The 19148-nt window shown below is 38.6% G+C and overlaps 1 protein-coding gene across 1 annotated transcript in view; it reads left to right on the top strand.

Moving 5' to 3' along the window:
* Positions 1-19148, top strand: part of LOC150089619 (WD repeat-containing protein 11-like) — a 334891-nt gene that overhangs the window by 62265 nt on the left and 253478 nt on the right. The window contains exon 5 of the mRNA XM_090390050.1: positions 4969-5185. Within this exon, the coding sequence (XP_090246176.1) occupies positions 4969-5185 (217 nt within the window). The remainder of the gene's footprint in view (positions 1-4968; positions 5186-19148) is intronic.

The raw sequence follows: 19148 nt of genomic DNA, 5'->3' as shown, positions 1-19148 counted from the left end.
GGAACTTATTGAGCTTCAGGTGGATTTAGTGCTAAAACACTATTTAACAACATTACTTTGACGAATTTTTATAAATTTTATTTGGTGGAAGAAAAATATACAAATTTACGCGCCTTTTCAAGAAAAATCATTTGAAAAACTAAAAAAGTATATATTTTTTTTAGTTTTTTCGAGGATGAAATACAATAAATCAAAAATTCAGACAAGAATAACGGACGAAAACCTCAAATTCTATGCGATTATCCTTAACACATTCGCTGCCGATTACGCACCAGCGCGTGATGTCGCAGCAGTATTGAAAAGCCGATCACGCTCTGGCGCGGGATGTGGCATCATTACCCAGTAGCCAATCATGCGCGAGCGCGGGATTCATTAGACTTTTGTATGAAGTTGTCAACTTCAGTTGGCATTGTGTTTCTGCTGTGTATATTTGTTTCGGCGTCAAGTTAAGGGTGTAAACTATATGTAGTTGTATGTGGTGTTGAATATTTTGTTACGTGACGTGCGGAAAAGCTTTGTAATATGAGTTGTGCAGATGACAGTTTAGCAGGCCAGTTGTGCCCAAAAAGAAGAAAAGTGCAATATAAAAAATCCCTTACAGATGAAGAAATTGCAAAGATGTTGGAGGATTTATCTGATGTATATCCCAGTGACGTCAGTTATGACGACGATTTTATCCCTCCAAAGGACGATTCGGAAAGTGTGATGAAGAAGATATTGTGGAAGAGGCTACACTTTCACTGCAGGATCCCGGTAAGTTGGAAAATGTCATGTGGGAAAATGACGCAACATCGATGAAACAGTTTCGTTTCACAAAATCCGAGTCTTTGCTGCAATCCGTGCCAGGTGATAATCCAATAGATTACTTTCATAATTTATTTACCGACAATATCTTGGATGAAATAATTACACAAATAAATGTTTATGCTCATGAAATACTTCTTCCCCGAGAAAATAAAAAACATTCTCGACTAAATGCATGGAAGGACACCACTAGAGATGAAATGCTGGTATTTTTAGGATTAATTTTACATATGGGAACCATTCGACTGAACTGCATACAAGATTATTGGAAAAAAGATAAGCTGTTCGGATTACATGTGTTCGCAGATAACATGAGCAGGAATCGTTTCTTATTATTACTGCAGGCCTTGCATTTTGCAAAAAATCCAGAAAAGAAAGAGGTATGTCCACGGGATCGCTATATAAAATTCGAAAAATGGTAAATCTGTTCAATGCACGAATGTCGGAAATATATTATCCAGGACGTGAGATTAGCTTAGATGAGTCTATGATAATGTGGCGTGGAAGGCTTGTTTTTCGACAGTACATTCAAAACAAATGCCATAAGTACGGCATCAAGTTATATATGATCACAACGCCTACTGGCATGGTTATCAAATTTCAAGTGTATACCGGTATGTTGGATGATTCTGGTGGAAAAGGACATGCACAAAAAGTCGTCATGAACTTACTTAATGGGATGTTAGATGTCGGGCATAGCATATTTATGGACAATTATTACAATAGCTATGAACTCGCTAAGTGTCTCGCTGACAGACAAACCCATTGTACTGGGACAATCAGAAGTAATAGGAAAACATTTCCGAAAGAGGTTCGTGAAGAAAGGGGAAACTTTATCAAGGTGTGCCCGTGGTGTAATGATTGCTAAGTGGAAGGACAGAAGAGATATCAGTTACATATCTACAGAATACCAAAATGATATGATGGAAATGCAGAACAAACGAGGCGAACTGAAGTCAAAACCATTGCCTATAATTGAGTATAATAGGTTTATGTCAGGCATTGACAAGCAAGATCAAATGCTTGCCTATTATCCTTGCGAAAGGAAAACCATTAGGTGGCCTACAAAAATATTTATGCATATTTTGCAACTAATAATGATTAATGCACACCATATCTATAATAAATATTCACATAACAAGGTGCAACTTTATGACTTCCGTTTATCAGTGATCAGATCTTCATTGAAACAGCCATCTGATCTCCCTCATACTGTGCATGATGTACCTGAACTGGAACATGTGCTCAAACCACGGGAAGAAAGAAAAGGTGGAAAGTTATTGAGGAAGCAATGCAAACGTTGCTATTCTGAAGGGAAACGTAAGGATACAATCTATATCTGCAGAGTTTATGAAGGATCACCCGGCTATTGCTTAGATTGTGCGAAAATTATTCATAAGTAACATTCTTACACATAGAATTTATAATCTGTAGTGGTTCGGTATGAAATAAAACGTATTTCTTAATGTTACCATGTTTTTTGTTTTATTATTTACAAACTACATTATTATGTTTTTGTGTCACGCGCCAGCACGTGATTCGGCATTTAAAGCCAAATTTGACCTCCAGTGCCTATCACGCGCTGGCGCGTGAATCTCCAAATCTTTTGGAAACTGTTTATACGACACTTAAATATTGATATCGTATACCGAACAATCCCTTATTACCAATTTTCAAGCTTTTTCATTATGGAAACACAGTCGGCTTCTGGCGATAGTCTCCACCTTCTGTGCCGGGCTATTGACGATAGCATGCTGCCTCATGACCGACAGCGAACGTGTTAAGTAATATTAATGTCAGTATTGATAGTCTCGTAGTTCAAGTACAAGGCTAATCTTCACGTTAAATTGCTATGTCGTTCATTATATTATAAAATTTATGTAGAGCTTTATACCAAAGCATTATATTATAAATAAATGCAATATGAAGTAGCAACTTGTTTTAATTCATTTAATATTTATTTATTTTATTTAATAATTTGGTCTGGTCCTTGACTTGGAGAGAGAATGATAATTTGGCCTCCGAACTAGGAAAGGTTGCCATGGCTGCAGTAAAGAGTTTGTAATGTGATGATCATTTACTGAATTTATTTATCTTGGTGTGTAAATTGTTTGAATAATTTATTTCTTGATTTCTGATCTTTCTTTTTGTGAAAATTCTGTTCCTTAAAAAGTGTGCACCTGAGGAGGTAATCTTGCATGGAAGCAATTCTGAATATAAGTATATTTTAGCACATTACATGGCAGTTCTGCAAAATTCAACTTTGTAGTATGCACTGAGTGACCACTGAATTATGACCACTTACCTAATACTTCGTAGGTCCTCCTTTTACTCTCAGTAAGCAGCTGTCTGACGTGGCGTTGATTCAACAAGATATTGGAAATGTTCAGGAGGTATGGACAACTAAGCTGTGTGTAATGCAGTCAGCAATGCAAGTATGGAGGTGATTGGTGTATCCAGATGCCTGATATGCCTTTCCATAGTGTCCCACCAGTGCTCTATTCGATTGATATGGCAGGAGTTCAGAGGCCAGTGGATATGCTGGAAGTCAGAACTGTGTTCCTCAAACCATTCCTGCACAACAAGTGCCCGATGGCTCGGCACATTGTCATCTTTGAAGACACCATCACCATTTGGGAAAAAGTGTAACATAGCAGAGTGTACACAGTCAGCAAGCAGTTGATGATAGTGGAAAGCACTGATATGTTGCTGCACATGCACCAGGGGTTCAAGTTCCTGCCAGTGAAACATGCCCCACACCATAAAACTGCATCCACCGGCCTGCACTTTTGATGCCATGCATGGTGGATGAAGAGCCTCAAGTTGTTGATGCCAAATCCGCACACGACCATCCACTGTGTGGAGTAAAAAATGTGACTCATCCGACCAGCAAACCTTCTTCCAGTCTTCTAATGTCCAACTTGCACACTCTTTACACCCGGCGAGTCTTTTACACTGACGAACCATGGTTAGGAGAGGATGCTGTAGGGGTAGTCTTCTAGTATAGTCTATACGTGTGCACGTGCGATGCATGGTCATGCCAGATATTGTTCCGGGTTGGCCCATGTTGTATTGGGTAATCAACTCTTCAACAGTGCTGTGCCTGTTCGCCAGTACAAGTTATCGGACCCGGTGCTCACCTCTGACGCTGACCTTTGCAGTTTTGCTGTCGGGTTGTTTGACCATTTTGATGCCAGTCTGGTACACTTTAACTACGGCAGCTCTTGAACACCCCACTCGTCGAGCACCCACAGTCTCTCCTTTATCAAAGTCCGATAAATCCTTCCTTTTACCCATCACGCTCGGAATTTTACTATCTACTGAACCACTGACACCTTATCTATGCTATGTAGGTCGACTAACTCTGCACTCTCTTACCTCACGTGGTCAACGGGTAGTTTTCAGTTTTCATAGGAGTGGTCATAATTCAGTGATCACTCAGTGTATTTTCACCATGTTCAGTGGACTTTTTGAATTTCTAATAGAGAAACTGTAGCAAAAATGACCTTAGAAAGCATTGTGGATTAGTCCAAAGAGAAACAGAATGCTTTACCAGGGAAGCCAGACCAAAATAGCAAAAAATGTGCAGTCAGATTGGCTTCCATGCTACTGAAAATATGTTAAACAATAAATAATATCCATTCTTTTGGTGAATGTCTTTCCAGATCATGTGGAAAAGTCTGGGCTAGAGTGCCATCTAGGTGGAAAGAACTTCTATGGACTTTTTTGTATACCCTTCTCGGTCGGATTTAAACTTGTAGCCCTAAGCTATAAGATGTACGAGGCCCTGCTCTCTCTTACAGTTCACCTGTGACAATATTAAAAAAGGATTTTTTTTAAGATGGAGGAGGCCCCTTGTAATGTGAGGCCCTAAGCTTGTTTAGCTTACGTGTAAATCGCTCTGCCCCTACTATAGCTGATGCAACTGCTGCCTGGTCTTGAGTTATGATTGCATGGGCTTTTCATCCATAGAATGGGCAAATCGACCACAAAGTGTGTGTGCGCACGCACACACACTGTTTACAATACACTGATGTCTTGTGGCCTTAGTCAATGTGATGCATTGACTAATGCCACAAAATAACCCTAAAATAACTGAATAGTAATTTTCATCATAGCAAACTTTCAGTTTAACAAATCAAGTTTACCCTACTTATTTTTCAGTTCTGGCATCTGATTGCATCCTTTTTGTGGATGACTTTAGTTTAATTAAAGCTCCCTCAAGCAATGGAAGAAAATTTTACATATCCAACTCTTCATCCAGCAGTCAGCCACCTTCAGGTCGCTATAATGCTACTGGTGATGATAAATCTCGGCTGGCATCCCGAAGTGTCTTGCTGAGAAGGATGAGGTTTTTGATTAGGGCTGATTCCAAAAACAGGTAAGAAAAATAATCAGTACTTTTATGAATGATTTAATTAATAGTTGAGAAGACTATTTACCATCTCTACATAGAATTCTTTGAAAATATTACAGCATCTAGCATGTTAATATTAATAGTTTTATTATTAAATATGTAAATCTTGCTTGTTCTAACTGCAGGTGACATGATGCTTTTGAAAGTTCATTGTCATATTTGTAAGAAAAATGTGGGTAATCATTTATATTAGAAATGACAATATTAATTACACTTTAATATATTAAAAGTAAATTGTTTCAGTGTGATGTTGATGAGATGACAGAATGACAAGAAATAATGAAATTGAGTATATACATTCTTACATGGGTTTGAAATACATCCATGTAAGAATTTTGAAGGTACAGGTGAAAATGATATAAGACTTTCTAGATGTAAATGCTTCTAATATTACATGTCATACAGTGACCCTGCCTGTGGTTCTTCCCATCATTTCTAACTCTCCTTGTTCTTGTTTCATTGAGGATAGTTGGCAGAATGTTCCAACAGAAACATATCTGAAGTTTTTCTGATCGAGTAATTTTATTTGTAAACTTTTGTTAATTAAATTATACAACATTTTTTGAACAGAATACAACTTATCTTCACATAATTGCACATGAATTGTTTGAAAGTGAAGAGCATATTATGCACCAGTTTGTGTTATGACTTAGTTAGCATTAGCATTAGTAGAGGCATATGATGCAAGAAAGCAAGCTTATACAGCATCAGCCAAAAAAAAAAAAACCTTCCCATTTCACCCATCCATTTGCTCCAAAACTCTGTCTAGTTAATTGGGTGGTTAATTGCTGGAACAAACTTCCATCTGTCGTTGTGGAAGTTGATAGATTAAATAAATTTAAGGCTGAGCTGGACAGCATTTGGAATAAATGGAGAGGTTGAAATGGGGGGGGGGGGTTTGGCTGATGCTGCATAAGCTTGCTTTCTTGCATTGTATGCCTCTGCTAATGCTAATATACTATGTAGATTTATTGAAGGTCTTCCAGCTGTAATAGAAAATAATTTCTGTACAATAAATCATAATGATATGGAATGAAATCAATAACAGAAAATGTGCCACACCCTTCTTACTGAATATTTAAATAGATTAAGTGTATAAGTTTACATTTTTTTAATACAATATAATACAGTTCTGTTATAAAGCTGTTTTTTTTTTTTTTTTTAGATTTTAGTTACAAATTGCATGGTTAAAAAATGTATCTGTAAGGCTGCTGTATTTTTTCAGTTTTTTTTTTTTATACAATAATATGCTTTACTAGGGGTGATCATTTAATTCGTGGACTGGTTCAAGGTTTTATGTTTACCGCACAAACTTTCCATAACTGCCATGAGAGGCACTCTTCCTGGTCGCTACTGAGCAGACTGTGTGTGCTGAGTAGCTCAAAAAGTAAATAGCAGTACTTTTTGAGCTAGTGTTGCATGAAGAGTTTTTTTTTTTTTTTTAGCCGCATTTCACTAATGATCATTTTGAAGAAAGTATCATGTTGGACATACAGATTGAACAGCGATATGTGATTTGCTATTGTGTCAGATGGAGCTTAATTCATCAAATAACTAAAGGAATGATTGAAACATATGGTATTGAGTGTCTTGGCAGGACAGCCATATTTAAATGACATAAGTGATTCAGTGAAGGGCATGAGTCTGTTGCTTATGACCTAAGACCTGGTCAGCCTTCCTTCCCAACAGCTCCTGAGTAAATCGCAAAATCCAGGAAATCTTGGATGAAGACAGGCAATTTTACTCTTTGTGAATTAGCTGTTAGAAGGTCCATTTCATATGGTAGTGCTCACAATATTGTGAAAAATCAACTGAAAATGTCACAGATCTGTGCCTGCTGAATTCCACACAATTTAATTCCAGAACAAAACAGCAAAGAGTAGACCTGTGCAAAGAAATGCTTGATTGTTTTGAAACACAAGGTCAAAACTTCTTAAATTGAATAATGACTTGTAATGAAACTTGGATTTTTTTCACTACAATCCAGAGACAAAACAACAATAGAGTAAGTGGAAGCATTCTGATTCACCAAGACCTAAGAAATTTCGAGCTTCTCGTTTGGCTGCCAAACAAATGGTTCTTGTGTTTTTTGACATAAAAGGCATTCTTATTACATATTTTGTGCCTTGTGGAACAACTATGAATTAGGAAGCATACTCTGAGGTTCTCATTGTCAACTTCGGCACACCATTTGTGAGAAACGGCAAAAACTTTCCGGTGTGAAGTGGTTTCTCCAAGACAATGCCAGACAATGACAATCCCATACAGCTAATATTGTGCCACCTGTGATCACTGCCATAGGTGCCGAGGTTCTGCCACATCTCCCTCATTCACTGGATTTAGCCCTGTGTGATTTCTTCCTGTTTCCATGTCTAAAGAAAACTCTGAAAGGCAAGCATTTTGTGTCCAACAACAATGCTGACAGAGACACAATAGAAGCACTTTGCAATCTTTTGAAAAGTGGCTTGCAAGAAGCATTTAATGCATGGTTACAACAGTGGTAAACATGCGTAAAGTTCAAGGGAGAGTATTTCAAGAAGAAGAAGAAATCCACAGAAGATTCAGATGATGACAATTAAGATAAGATCTTGCACGAGTCCACAAATTAAATGGTCACCCTTCTTAATTAGAATAGGCGCCTCCGTAGCCAGGTGGGAAGGAGCAGCAGTGCGTAGCACACGCTTCTTGATTAGACAGGGGTTCGAGCCCGTCACCACCAAATACGGAGGATGCGGAAAGGTCAGGGAATGACCACCGCATATTCCCGGAGCAATATGGCCTTAGTTGCTAATGCTCCTAAAAACCAAAATAACAATAACAACAACAATTAGAAAAACAGTAAAACTTGATAAGTTGAATTATTGATAATGTAATGTTTTTTTCTCCCTTCAACTTTGAGTTATTAAGAGTCTCTGTATATAGTTAAAATAATAAATAAAATATTTTAATGTTCCACAAGTTGTTCAAAGCTGGTGAATGTGCAAACCATTCTACCTGTTCCCCATTGTTTCTGTTATGCACATTGCTAGTTATGGTTGTGCCTGATTTGTTATTGTGTCAGAATACGTACAAGGGGGTATCAAAAGGTTCATACCCTGACCTAGAAAAAACATCAGTAGGAAGATGCCGTTTATAATATAAGTTGTCTGCATTTTCAGTAACTAACGAAACGTGTGAAATTTCATTCCCGTAGGTGATCATACATCAGAGGTTGAGCCCAGAATCTGAGGAAGCATGCTATGGTTGACAAAGTGGAGTATCAAGCAGTGATCAAGTTCCTGAATTTGCACAGCAAGAATGCTTGGGAAATGGACGAAGAAATAAAAGCTGTGTATGGGCAGAATTGTCCATCCTATGACACTGTAAAAAAGTGGAAACGGAAGTTGCAGTGCAGTCGTACAAGTGTCTTTGATGAACTAAGAGAAGGAAGGCCATCAACATCCACAGACAGTGAGACCATTGCTTTTATCATTGCAGTGGGAATTAGTTATGGATCTGCCCACAGCATTTTATATGACAAATGATACAAAGGTTGACAAGGTTGTTAATGAGAGTAATGGCAGTGTGCTACTGCAACAGGATCTGGAAAATTTGGGCAGATGGGCTGAGAAGTGGCAACTGAAATTTAGCCTTGACAAATGCAAAGTGCTGCATATGGGTAGAAATAACCCCAGAGGAATGTACCAACTTTGTGGTACTACACTTAGGGTTGGTAGAAATGAAAAAGACTTGGGAGTAATTGTGAAGTCATTTATGAAGTTTTCTGAGCAGTGCGGACAGGCTGCAAGAGCAGGTCATGGGGTTTTGTCAATGATATACAGGAATTTTGCTAGCAGGGAAAAGGAGATGATTATCCCTTTGTATAAGGCAATGGTCAGGCCATGCCTTGAGTGCTGCTTATAGGTCTGGAGGCCTCATTTTAGGAAGGATGTAGATTTGCTTGAACATGTACAGAGAAGGACAAGATTGGTGAGGGGAATGAAGGGGATCCTCTTACCAAGAGAAGCTTAAGTTCTGCAAATTGCAGAGGCTTGGAGACTAGGCACCTGCGAGGTGATCTGACTGAGGTGTATAAGGCCTTGAATGGGTTGAGTGTGCTAAATTCTTCCACTTGCTCAGATTACAAACCTAACGGGGCATAAATTCAAATTGAGGAAAGACAGTTATAGAATAGATGTGTGGAAATTTTCCTTTAGCCAGTGGGTGGTTAATTGCTCAAACAAACTTCCATCTGTCGTTGTGGAAGTTGATAGCTTAAATAAATTCAGGGTGTAACTGGACAAACATTTAGAGGGAATGGTTGTGTGAATTTTTTTTTTTTTTTTTTTTTGGCTGATGCTACATAAGCTTATACACTTGCTTTCTTGCTTCACATGCCTCTATTACTGTTACTACTATTGCTGATGCCTTTGCAGAAGCAATGTTCTTACCAACTGTTTGATTTATATTTACATGCAGATGTTGAGAACTTTTTTGATCGGTTGGTGACAAATGACGAATGCTGGGTGTACCGGTATGATCCGGAGACTAAAGACATGTCAAAGCATTGGAAGCACACCTCCTCTCCAGCTCCCAAAAAGGTGGGAAGGAGGTGTGCTCCATCTGCGAAGAAGGTGATATTGTCCGTGTTTTGGGACAAAAAATGGGTTATCCTGACAAATTACTTACCTTGTGGTTCCACACTTACCGTATAAAGTTACACGATTCTTTGAAGGTGAAGAGGTAAGAAATGTTAATCAGAGCTGTCAGTCTTCTATCAGACAATACACAGGCTCGCACGGCCATTGCCACCACCAACTTAGCTGCCCAGTGTGACTTCGAACTACTGCAGTACTATTCTCCCGACCCAACACTGCCAGACTTCTTGTTTCAAGAAATGAAGAAATCATTGCGTGTATGTCGCTTTGGTTCATCTCAGGAAGTCGTCAATGAAGTGGAATCATGGTTTCAGGCAAAAAGTGCAGACTTCTATGAACAAGGGATTAAAGAACTGTTCCATAGATGAGAGAAATGTGTTACTATACATGAAGAGTACATAGAAAAGGATTAAAGTTCCTGTGAAATTTCACCTTTCTAGGGCTATTATTTCTAGGTAAGGGTACGAACTTTTTTGATATCCCCCTCGTATGTATGAACCTGATGCATATGTATGGCAGCAGGATATCTTACTGCATCTCGGAGCATTGCATGCAAAAAATGTATGTAGATATATTACTTGTAAGACAGGAGAGCATATTTTTAATTCATCAGGAAATTTCTCAAAAGATTAGTCTATGCATTGAAAGGATCACTCTTGATTTTATAATTGTGGCAAATGGTATTTAATTAAAATTCTTCGTTACTTATATATTGATAGATAATTGCTACTATATTGTATGAGATTTCCCTGCTCGGGTGAGATAATCGTGCTTCTTCTGTGACCAGGGTCTCTGGTCACAGAAGAAACCTTGGATTATGGACACTGATCAGGCACGTCATTAGCAAACAACCTGCCATAAAATTATCAATTGGCAACAGTTCCTATGTATGGTGCCAATACTGATGGCGCTCTTTGAAGACTGTTACATACAAGACTAGAACACTTAATGAGTGTTGCTTTGTGGTATGTGCTGATGTTTGGATTGTTGTGAATTTGGTTCAGGTTTTTTATCAGCTGCTTCATTTGCACAGCATATAGATAGACACTGAATGGAATGATATTCCCTCTTGAATATTTGATGTTCCATATTAAGAAAAGATGCGTACTGATTAGGGAATCTGTACATTCTGCTGCACAACTTCTGACATGTGGTCCAAAGATCAAAAGCATATTGACATACTTTACAAATGTGTGCACTTCATTTACTTTTGAGATCTGTTACAAACATCAGCAAAAATGGAACTCGTGGCAGAGATCAGCAGCAGTCATAGTGCATTCTGAGAACATTGGCTGCAAGCTTGTATCATCTGTGAAACAGTTATAACTCATCACTAATTTTGTTGAATCATGTTGCTTAAACAATTTGACTCAGATTTATTCCCATTGGGGAATCTCCTTAATTAAGAAGTATCCTATATTTAAGATTATTACCACTAGCATTAGTAGAGGCATATGATTCAAGAAACCAAACTTTTATAGCATCCCCTTTCTTCTAGAGTTTACATAAGTAAAGAAGTCTTTGCTGTTTTCCTTTGCCAAAGATTTCTCATAATAATGCCTTCACTTTCCTAACCTCCTTTGTCCCTTGATTACAGACTAGCTTCTATCTACCATAGTCTTCTGTGTCACCTGATAATTTATATATATCCCATACATTTTTCTTCTCTGCCACAAGTCTCATTTGTTCATCTGACATAGGAGGGAGAATATGATAAGTCTTGTCAATCAATTTGGCTCTGGACAGAATGTGCAAGGCTCAAGAGGTAGAATTTTTTTTCAGCGTGGTCTGTGCTTGTTAACAGAAAAGACTGCTTCTACAGGGATGGGATATACTTAAATAGAAAGGGTGCAAGTATATTTGCTGATGCTATCGAGGCAGTGTTAGGTGGGTCGGAAAACTTCTAGCTTAGGGGGGGATTCACAGACTAAAAGATTAAAAGTAGCCGCAGACAGAGGTGAAGGTGATTCTTGCACTACTTCTATTAGAATAAGCAGCGGCCAGGAGCGAGTGGTGCTGGAGGTTTCAGGGACTGATGGCAGTCATCGTGAAACAGGTGAATATATGGGATGCATTAGAGTAACTAAGAATAACAATAGGTGCATCAAAGCCAGATATTGTTTGACATGTCACAAAGATATTAGGAATGCAGAATTGGAATTAGCATTAGCATTAGTAGAGGCATTTGATGCAAGAAAGCAAGCTTATGCAGCATCAGCCAAAAAAAAAAAAAAAAAAAACAATTCCACTTCACCCCTCTGTTCGTTCAAAATACCTGTCCAGCTGAGCCTTAAACTTATTTAGGCTATCAACTTCCACGACAAGGGATGGAAGTCTGTTCCACCGACCAACCACTCACTGGCTAAAGGCAAATTTCCGCACGTCTATCCTACATCTGTCTTTCCTCAATTTGAATTTATGCCCTCTCAGGTGATTATTCTGAGCGAGAGGAAGAATCCCATCAGCATTGAGCATGCTCAAACCATTCAATGCTTTATACACCTCTATCAGATCACCTCGCTGGTGCCTAGTCTCCAGACACTGTAATTTGCAAAACTTAAGCCTTCCTTCGTAAGAGCACCCCTTTGTTCCATTCGCTAATCTTGTTGCCCTTCTCTGTACTCGTTCCAGCAGCTCTACATCCTTCTTGAAATGAGGCCTCCAGACCTGTATACAGTACTCTAGGTGTGGCCTGACCATTGCCGTATACAAGGGAATAATCACCTCCTTATCCCTGCTAGAAAAATTCCTATATATCATTGACAATACACCATGAGCTACTCTTGCAGCCCGTCCGCACTGCTCAGAGAACTTCATATCTGCCTGCACAACCACCCCCAGGTCCCTTTCATTCTCTACCACTGATATGTTGATACGTTGCTCTGGGGTTGCTGTTTCCCATGTGTAGTACTTTACATTTGTCAATGTTAAACTTCATTTGCCACCTCTCAGCCCATCTGCTCAACCTTTCCAGATCCTGTTGCAGCAGCATAGTGTCAGTAGTGCCCTTGACAACCCTGCTTACCTTTGTATCGTCTGCAAACTTCGACATTAAGCTTGATATACCATCATCAATATCATTTATGAATACAGAAAACAATAATGGACCCAACACTGAACCCTGAGGGACTCCACTAATAACATTAGTCCACGATGAGCAGTGTCCATTGATTACCACTCTCTGTCTTCTCCCCCTCAGCCACCCCTTTATCCACAGCAGCAATTTGCCTCCAATATCACACTCCTCCAATTCGTGCAGCAGTCTTCCATGTGCAACAGTATCAAAAGCCTTACTAAGATCCAAGTATATAATATCAAAGTTATTCCCTGCATCCAGTTCCTTTGTGACTGCATCATAGTATCCAATCAAATTGGTCAGGCAAGACTTCCCCTTAACAAAACCATGCTGTGTCCGAGCTATAACTGAAGTCTTGTCTAAATGATCCTGCAGTGCTTCTTTAACTAGTGCCTCCATTAATTTTCCTGGAACAGAAGTTAAACTCACAGGTCTATAATTGCTTGTGTCAGCCTTTGATCCTCCTTTGTGAATTGGGGTCACATTTGCACATCTCCAATCTGCTGGTACCTCCCCTGAATTTGGGGAGTACAATGTGCACAGAAAGGATAGACAGGATAGGAAGGTGTTAGGCTGTTAATTAGGAAAAACATAAAATCAAAAGAAGTGCATACAGTTAATACAGATGAACAGTGCACTGTGGAGTCAGTTTGATGTGACATAAGCACTGCGAAAGCAAAAATAAGAGTAGGAGTGTGTTATAGGCCTAATGACTTTAATGAAAACAATGAACAATTGTAGAGAGAAATAGCGATCTAGTAAATCATAATGTCTTATAATGGAGGATTTTAACTTCCCAGATATTGACTGTAACTTGTGGGTTGGTCACTCACATACTAGTAAGACTTTTGTGGATTTATTAGATGATTGTTTTCTGCAGCAGCATGTTCAAGAGGCAACCAGAGCGGGTAATACTTCTGATCTGGTTATCAGCAGTGATCATTTGTGTATTAAGAATTTGCAGATAAAGGAACCACTAGGTGGCAATGATCACAGTGTACTGATGTGGGATTTACTTAAAGATATAATTACCATCAGGGGTAAAGGAAAGGGTTTTTGCTTCCATAAAGGTGACTACGGTGGTCTCAGACAGTTTTTAAATTCTGTACAGTGGGATCAACTGATGATGTTACCAACAGCAAATTCTAAGTGGGAAGCATGCAAGGAATTAATCGTGGAAGCTACTAAAAGTTTCATACCTATTAAGAAATATTGTTCAAGGTTTAGGCGTAAATGGTTGTCAAATGAACTAATGAGAATCATGGCAGAGAAAAAAAATGCATGGAATGCATATAAATTATCAGGTGACACAGAAGCCTATGGCAGATATAAGCTAGTCTGTAATCAAGTCACAAAGGAGGTTAGGCTGGCAAAGGATGCTAAGAAAAACAGCAAGGATTTCTTTACTTATATAAACTCTAAATGGAAGGGGATGAATCTGATTGGTACACTTGATTTTGATAGTTCAACTGTTTATGACCCTGCTCAGATAGCAAACAAACTGAATGAGTATTTTGCATCTACATTCACACATGAGGAGTTATTAAGGTTTGAAAATCCCAGAAGTTTATCAAATTGTAGCAGGGTGCTTAATGATTTTGTAATAACTGAGAATAAAGTGGAGGAGAAATTGTTGAAGTTAAACATAAGAAAGGCACCGGGGTGGATGGGATCTATCCAGTTATATTGAAGGAGGCAGCAAAGGAAGAGCAAACCCTTAGTCATAATTATGAGAGCATCCTTGGACTCAGTGGAAGTCCCCACTTACTGGAGATGTGCAAATGTATCCCCAATTCATAAAAGGGGATCGAAGGGTGACACGAGTAATTACAGACCAGTTAGTTTAACTTCTGTTCTGGGTAAAATAAAGGAGTCAATGGTTAAAGATGCATTGCAAGATCATCTAAACAAGATTGCAGCAATAATTCAGACACCGCGTGGGTTTGTTAAGAAAAAGTCTTTGTCTGACAAATTTGATTAGATATTATGACATGGTTAAAAAGGAACAGGATTAAAAATAATTTTGATATCATATACTTGGATTTCAGGAAATCTTTTGACACTGTTGTGCATGGAAGACTACTGTACAAATTGGAGCAGAATGGTATTACGGGTAAGTTGCTACAATGGATAAAAGGATGGTTCAGTGGGAGAAGACAGAGGGTGGTAATCAATGGGTGCTGCTCTTCGTGGACTAATGTTATTAATGGAGTCCCACAGGGTTCAGTGTTGGGGCCATTACTGTTTTCATAAATATTGATGATGGTATATCAAGCTTAATGTCCAAGTTTGCAGACGATACAAAGGTTGGCAGGGTTGTTAAGGACACTACTGAATCTATGCTGCTGCAACAGGATCTTGAAAGGTCGAGCAGATGGGCTGAGAGGTGGCAAATGAAGTTTAACATTGACAAATGTAAAGTACTACACATGGGAAACAGCAACCCCAGAGCAATGTATCAACTCTGTGGTACTACACTGACAGTGACAGTGGAATGAAAAGGTCCTGGGGGTAATTGTGCAGGCAGATATGAAGTTCTCTGAGCAGTGCAGACAGGCTGCAAAAGTAGCTCATGGTGTCTTATCAATGATATACAGGAATTTTTCTAGTAGGGATAAGGAGGTGATTATTCCTTTGTGTGATGGTGAGGCCACACCTTGAGTACTGTATACAGGTCTGGAGGCCTGATTTCAAGAAGGATGTAGAGCAGCTGGAATGACTACACAGAAGGGCAACAAGATTAGTGAATGGAACAAAATTATTGCTCTTACGAAGAAAGGCTTAAATTTTGCAAATTACAAGTGTCTGGAGACTATTCACTGGTGAGGTGATCTGATAGAGGTGTATAAAGCCTTGAAATGGTTTGAGTATGCTCAATGCTGATGGAGTTCTGCCTCTTGCTCAGAATAATCACCTGAGAGGCCATAAATTCAAATAGAGGAAAGACAGATGTAGGATAGATGTGCGGAAATTTGCATTTAGCCAGCAGGTAGTTGGTTGGTGGAACAGACTTCTATCCCTTGTTGTGGAAGTTGATAGCCTAAATAAATTTAAGGCTCAGCTTGACAGGTATTTCGAACGAACGGAGGGATGAAGTGGAAGTTTTTTTTTTTTTTTTTGGCTGATGCTGTATAAGCTTGCTTGCTCGCATCATATGCCAATGCTAATCTGATAAGGGATGAAGTGATCTCAAATATGTATGTGGGACTGGAGAGAATTGTGGGGAATTTATGATTCTGGGATCTTCTTTTGTCTTTAAGTTAGGGGGAGGGCCTAACTTACAGACAAAAGGATCTGTCCTCTAATAGGAACAACCTTGAATCTCAAAAGCAAACCCTTGTCAGCCCCTTTATACGAATAAGGCTCTTGGAGAGCCAATTCCTGTATGTTTTTCTCAAGAACAATCATAGTCAGATACCTATGGTCAACGCATAGAATCCTACCCCAGCTCCATATATTGCTGTTGTATAGAGCTGAGGCGGAGTCTCATGTTTGTAGCTTGCCACTCGAGGAGCCAAAATTCTTCTGCAAAAGTGTGTTTGATTATGGTCAGTGCAGCTGAAGTCCAGATCTCTGCAGCATAAAGTAGTGGTGGTATACAATAGACTTTACATATTTCACAGTTATTACAGCCTTATCTGAGATGTAATACAGATGTTGTTTTGATTTACACTTGAGGCATGCAGTGCAGTTGAAGAGTTTATAAATGTGATGGTTAAATCTTAATTTGCTATCAAAGACTGCCCTAAATCACAGTGAGTGAATGTGGCTGAAATAAATTTTATAATGAGCATGAAGTACTATTGAATGATTAAGGAGGAGTGATGAAAGGAAGTGCAAGGTATCTCTGCCACCTTGCACTTCCTATGTAGAAGTGCTCCTTGAGCTGTAACAGGAGAGAAGGTACTCAAGTGACATCAGAAGCTGCTTCGGTGTCAGTGTAAGTGATGGAGAGTTCTTTCTGCCCAAATGTGGATGGGATACTGTAGGTTGTGGCCAAGAGACAGGTAACTTTTGATCCATTTGGCAGTGAGTAATGAATTTTGGATAGCTAGAAGAATCTGCTTGGTGGAAACAGGCAGAAGACTCTTTTGAATCATTTCAGAATGCATGATAAATTGGAAATAGGTCTAAAATTCTTTTTCAGCATTGGTGTTTGAACTTTCGGAATTTGCCTCACCAGACAGATGTTCCATTCAGGAGAGAAAGTGCATTTCGAGAGCACATTTCATTTATTCATATGTTGATTGCAGACCCCATGGTTCTCCCATTAGCCGCTGTTTAACATCATGTGGAGAGAGCAGAGTAGCTATGTAACTACACAAAATTGTCTTCAGGACAATCAACAATATCAGTAGTTCTATATAAAATTTCTAACAGGTTAACACTCATAAAATAAAAGAAAGGTCATCCTAAGCAAACAACTTAAGTAGCCAGATGACCAGTAGAATGGCTAAAATATATTTAAATACATCTTCAGATCAAAGACAAGGTAGAGCAAGAAGTTAAAAATTGAGTATATTACTCAAATCTCAATAACAACTTTATCACAACATTCTCAGTGTAATTAGACATCAGAACATCAAAGCTAATTAAACATAACCATTAAATACATTATCAAAGCATATACAGCACAATTAATTAGTTTAAATGTGCATATACCAAACTCAAACCTTACACAAAAGGCATAAGGCCACTGTAATAATAACAGTGACATTACCAGCAGAATAAGTTATAAGCCAAAGAATGATTGACCTTAGGTTCCTCTGATGACATCAGAGGAACTACGTCGACCTCCAACTAATACCTGGAAATTTAAAATTTAATCTTCAGTCAACTTGTAACTTCCAGAAGTGAAAGTTTGCAAATAAGACTCACTTATGTCTTCCAGAATGAAAGTTCATAAAAAAAGCAGACATTAATGATTACACATATTTGACACTTAATCCAGTCAGGGCATAAGCTAGACCAACTAAACAATATATACAATTATACATTAAGTCCAGCTCTCAGGAACCAATTACAAATACACAATATTCCTGCGGCTTCCAACAAGGTTCACATGCATGAGTTTCACAAGCAGTAAGTTAAAACCAAGATGATCAACAACAATACAATATTTACATTATAACAATTACATCATTTCTAACAGAAGTGACAGAATATTTGCAATATTGCAACAATTACCAATTGTACAACAGACTTTCTTGTGACTTCCAGACTAGATGAAAGTTCATAAGCCACGCACCTGTAGCTTCCAAACAAGGTGAAAGTTCACAAGCACATCATTTCCATAACAATTTGTTCTACTGACAGCAAAAATGCATAGCGGATCAAAGTGCACAGCATAAACAGGGCAAAAGATGTTATCTACTAGATTCTAAGCAGAGAAACACTCAGCAGTCAAGTATATCATGAAGATGCAATTTAAGAACAACTTGTGTTAACAGAATTCAGTATAATGGTGACGTTCTCATTCAATTAAGGAGACACTGATTGACGCATAAAGTCTCATCTTTTGAAAGTTCTGCCAGCAAAAGAGTTTAAGGTGATAATAACATTTTCCATTTACACCAATGTCCTTTTTACAGCCTGGGAAAAGTTTGGAACTGATGACTCCAGTTCAGTCTTAAGATCACAGTAAGATGGATAATCAAAGAGAACGTGGTCAGCAAATTCAACAGCTCCACAAAAACAAAGGGGATTGTCTGAGAGACCCAATTTAAACAACTTCTTATTTAAACTACCATGTTCTGTTAGAAGAAACATTCCATACAGACTTGGTGACATCCAGATTAGATCTTTTTTGAGAAACTCTTTCACCTCAGGAAAAAATTCTCTTGTTACAGAGCCGACCAAAGAAGAAGGCCAGTCCTGTTGCCACAAGAAGACAAAATTTGTATGCAGTCTCTTCTTTTCACTAGTTAAACTTTCTTCTAGGTTTAACTGAACACCACCAAAGGACAGGGATATTCCTTCTCAAATGAAAAAGAAGGTACCTGTATTGTATCTGGTACTCAATTGGGAGTTTGCCAAGTAGGACCTGTAAGGCAGCAGTGGGCGTAGTTTTACAAGCCCGTAACATCAAAAGAAGAGCAGATCTTTGAGCTTGCTGCAGTTGATTAATAATCACAACTTTGTTGGCATGAAACCCCCAAGCTCCAGCACCATAGGAAATAATTGCCAAGAACATGCAATTATAGTAGAGTTGCAA

Source organism: Mastigoproctus giganteus, chromosome 2, assembly GCF_048544385.1.
Source record: "Mastigoproctus giganteus isolate SK-2022 chromosome 2, ASM4854438v1, whole genome shotgun sequence".
NCBI lineage: Eukaryota > Metazoa > Arthropoda > Arachnida > Uropygi > Thelyphonidae > Mastigoproctus > Mastigoproctus giganteus.
This window is presented reverse-complemented; position numbering and strand designations above follow the sequence as displayed.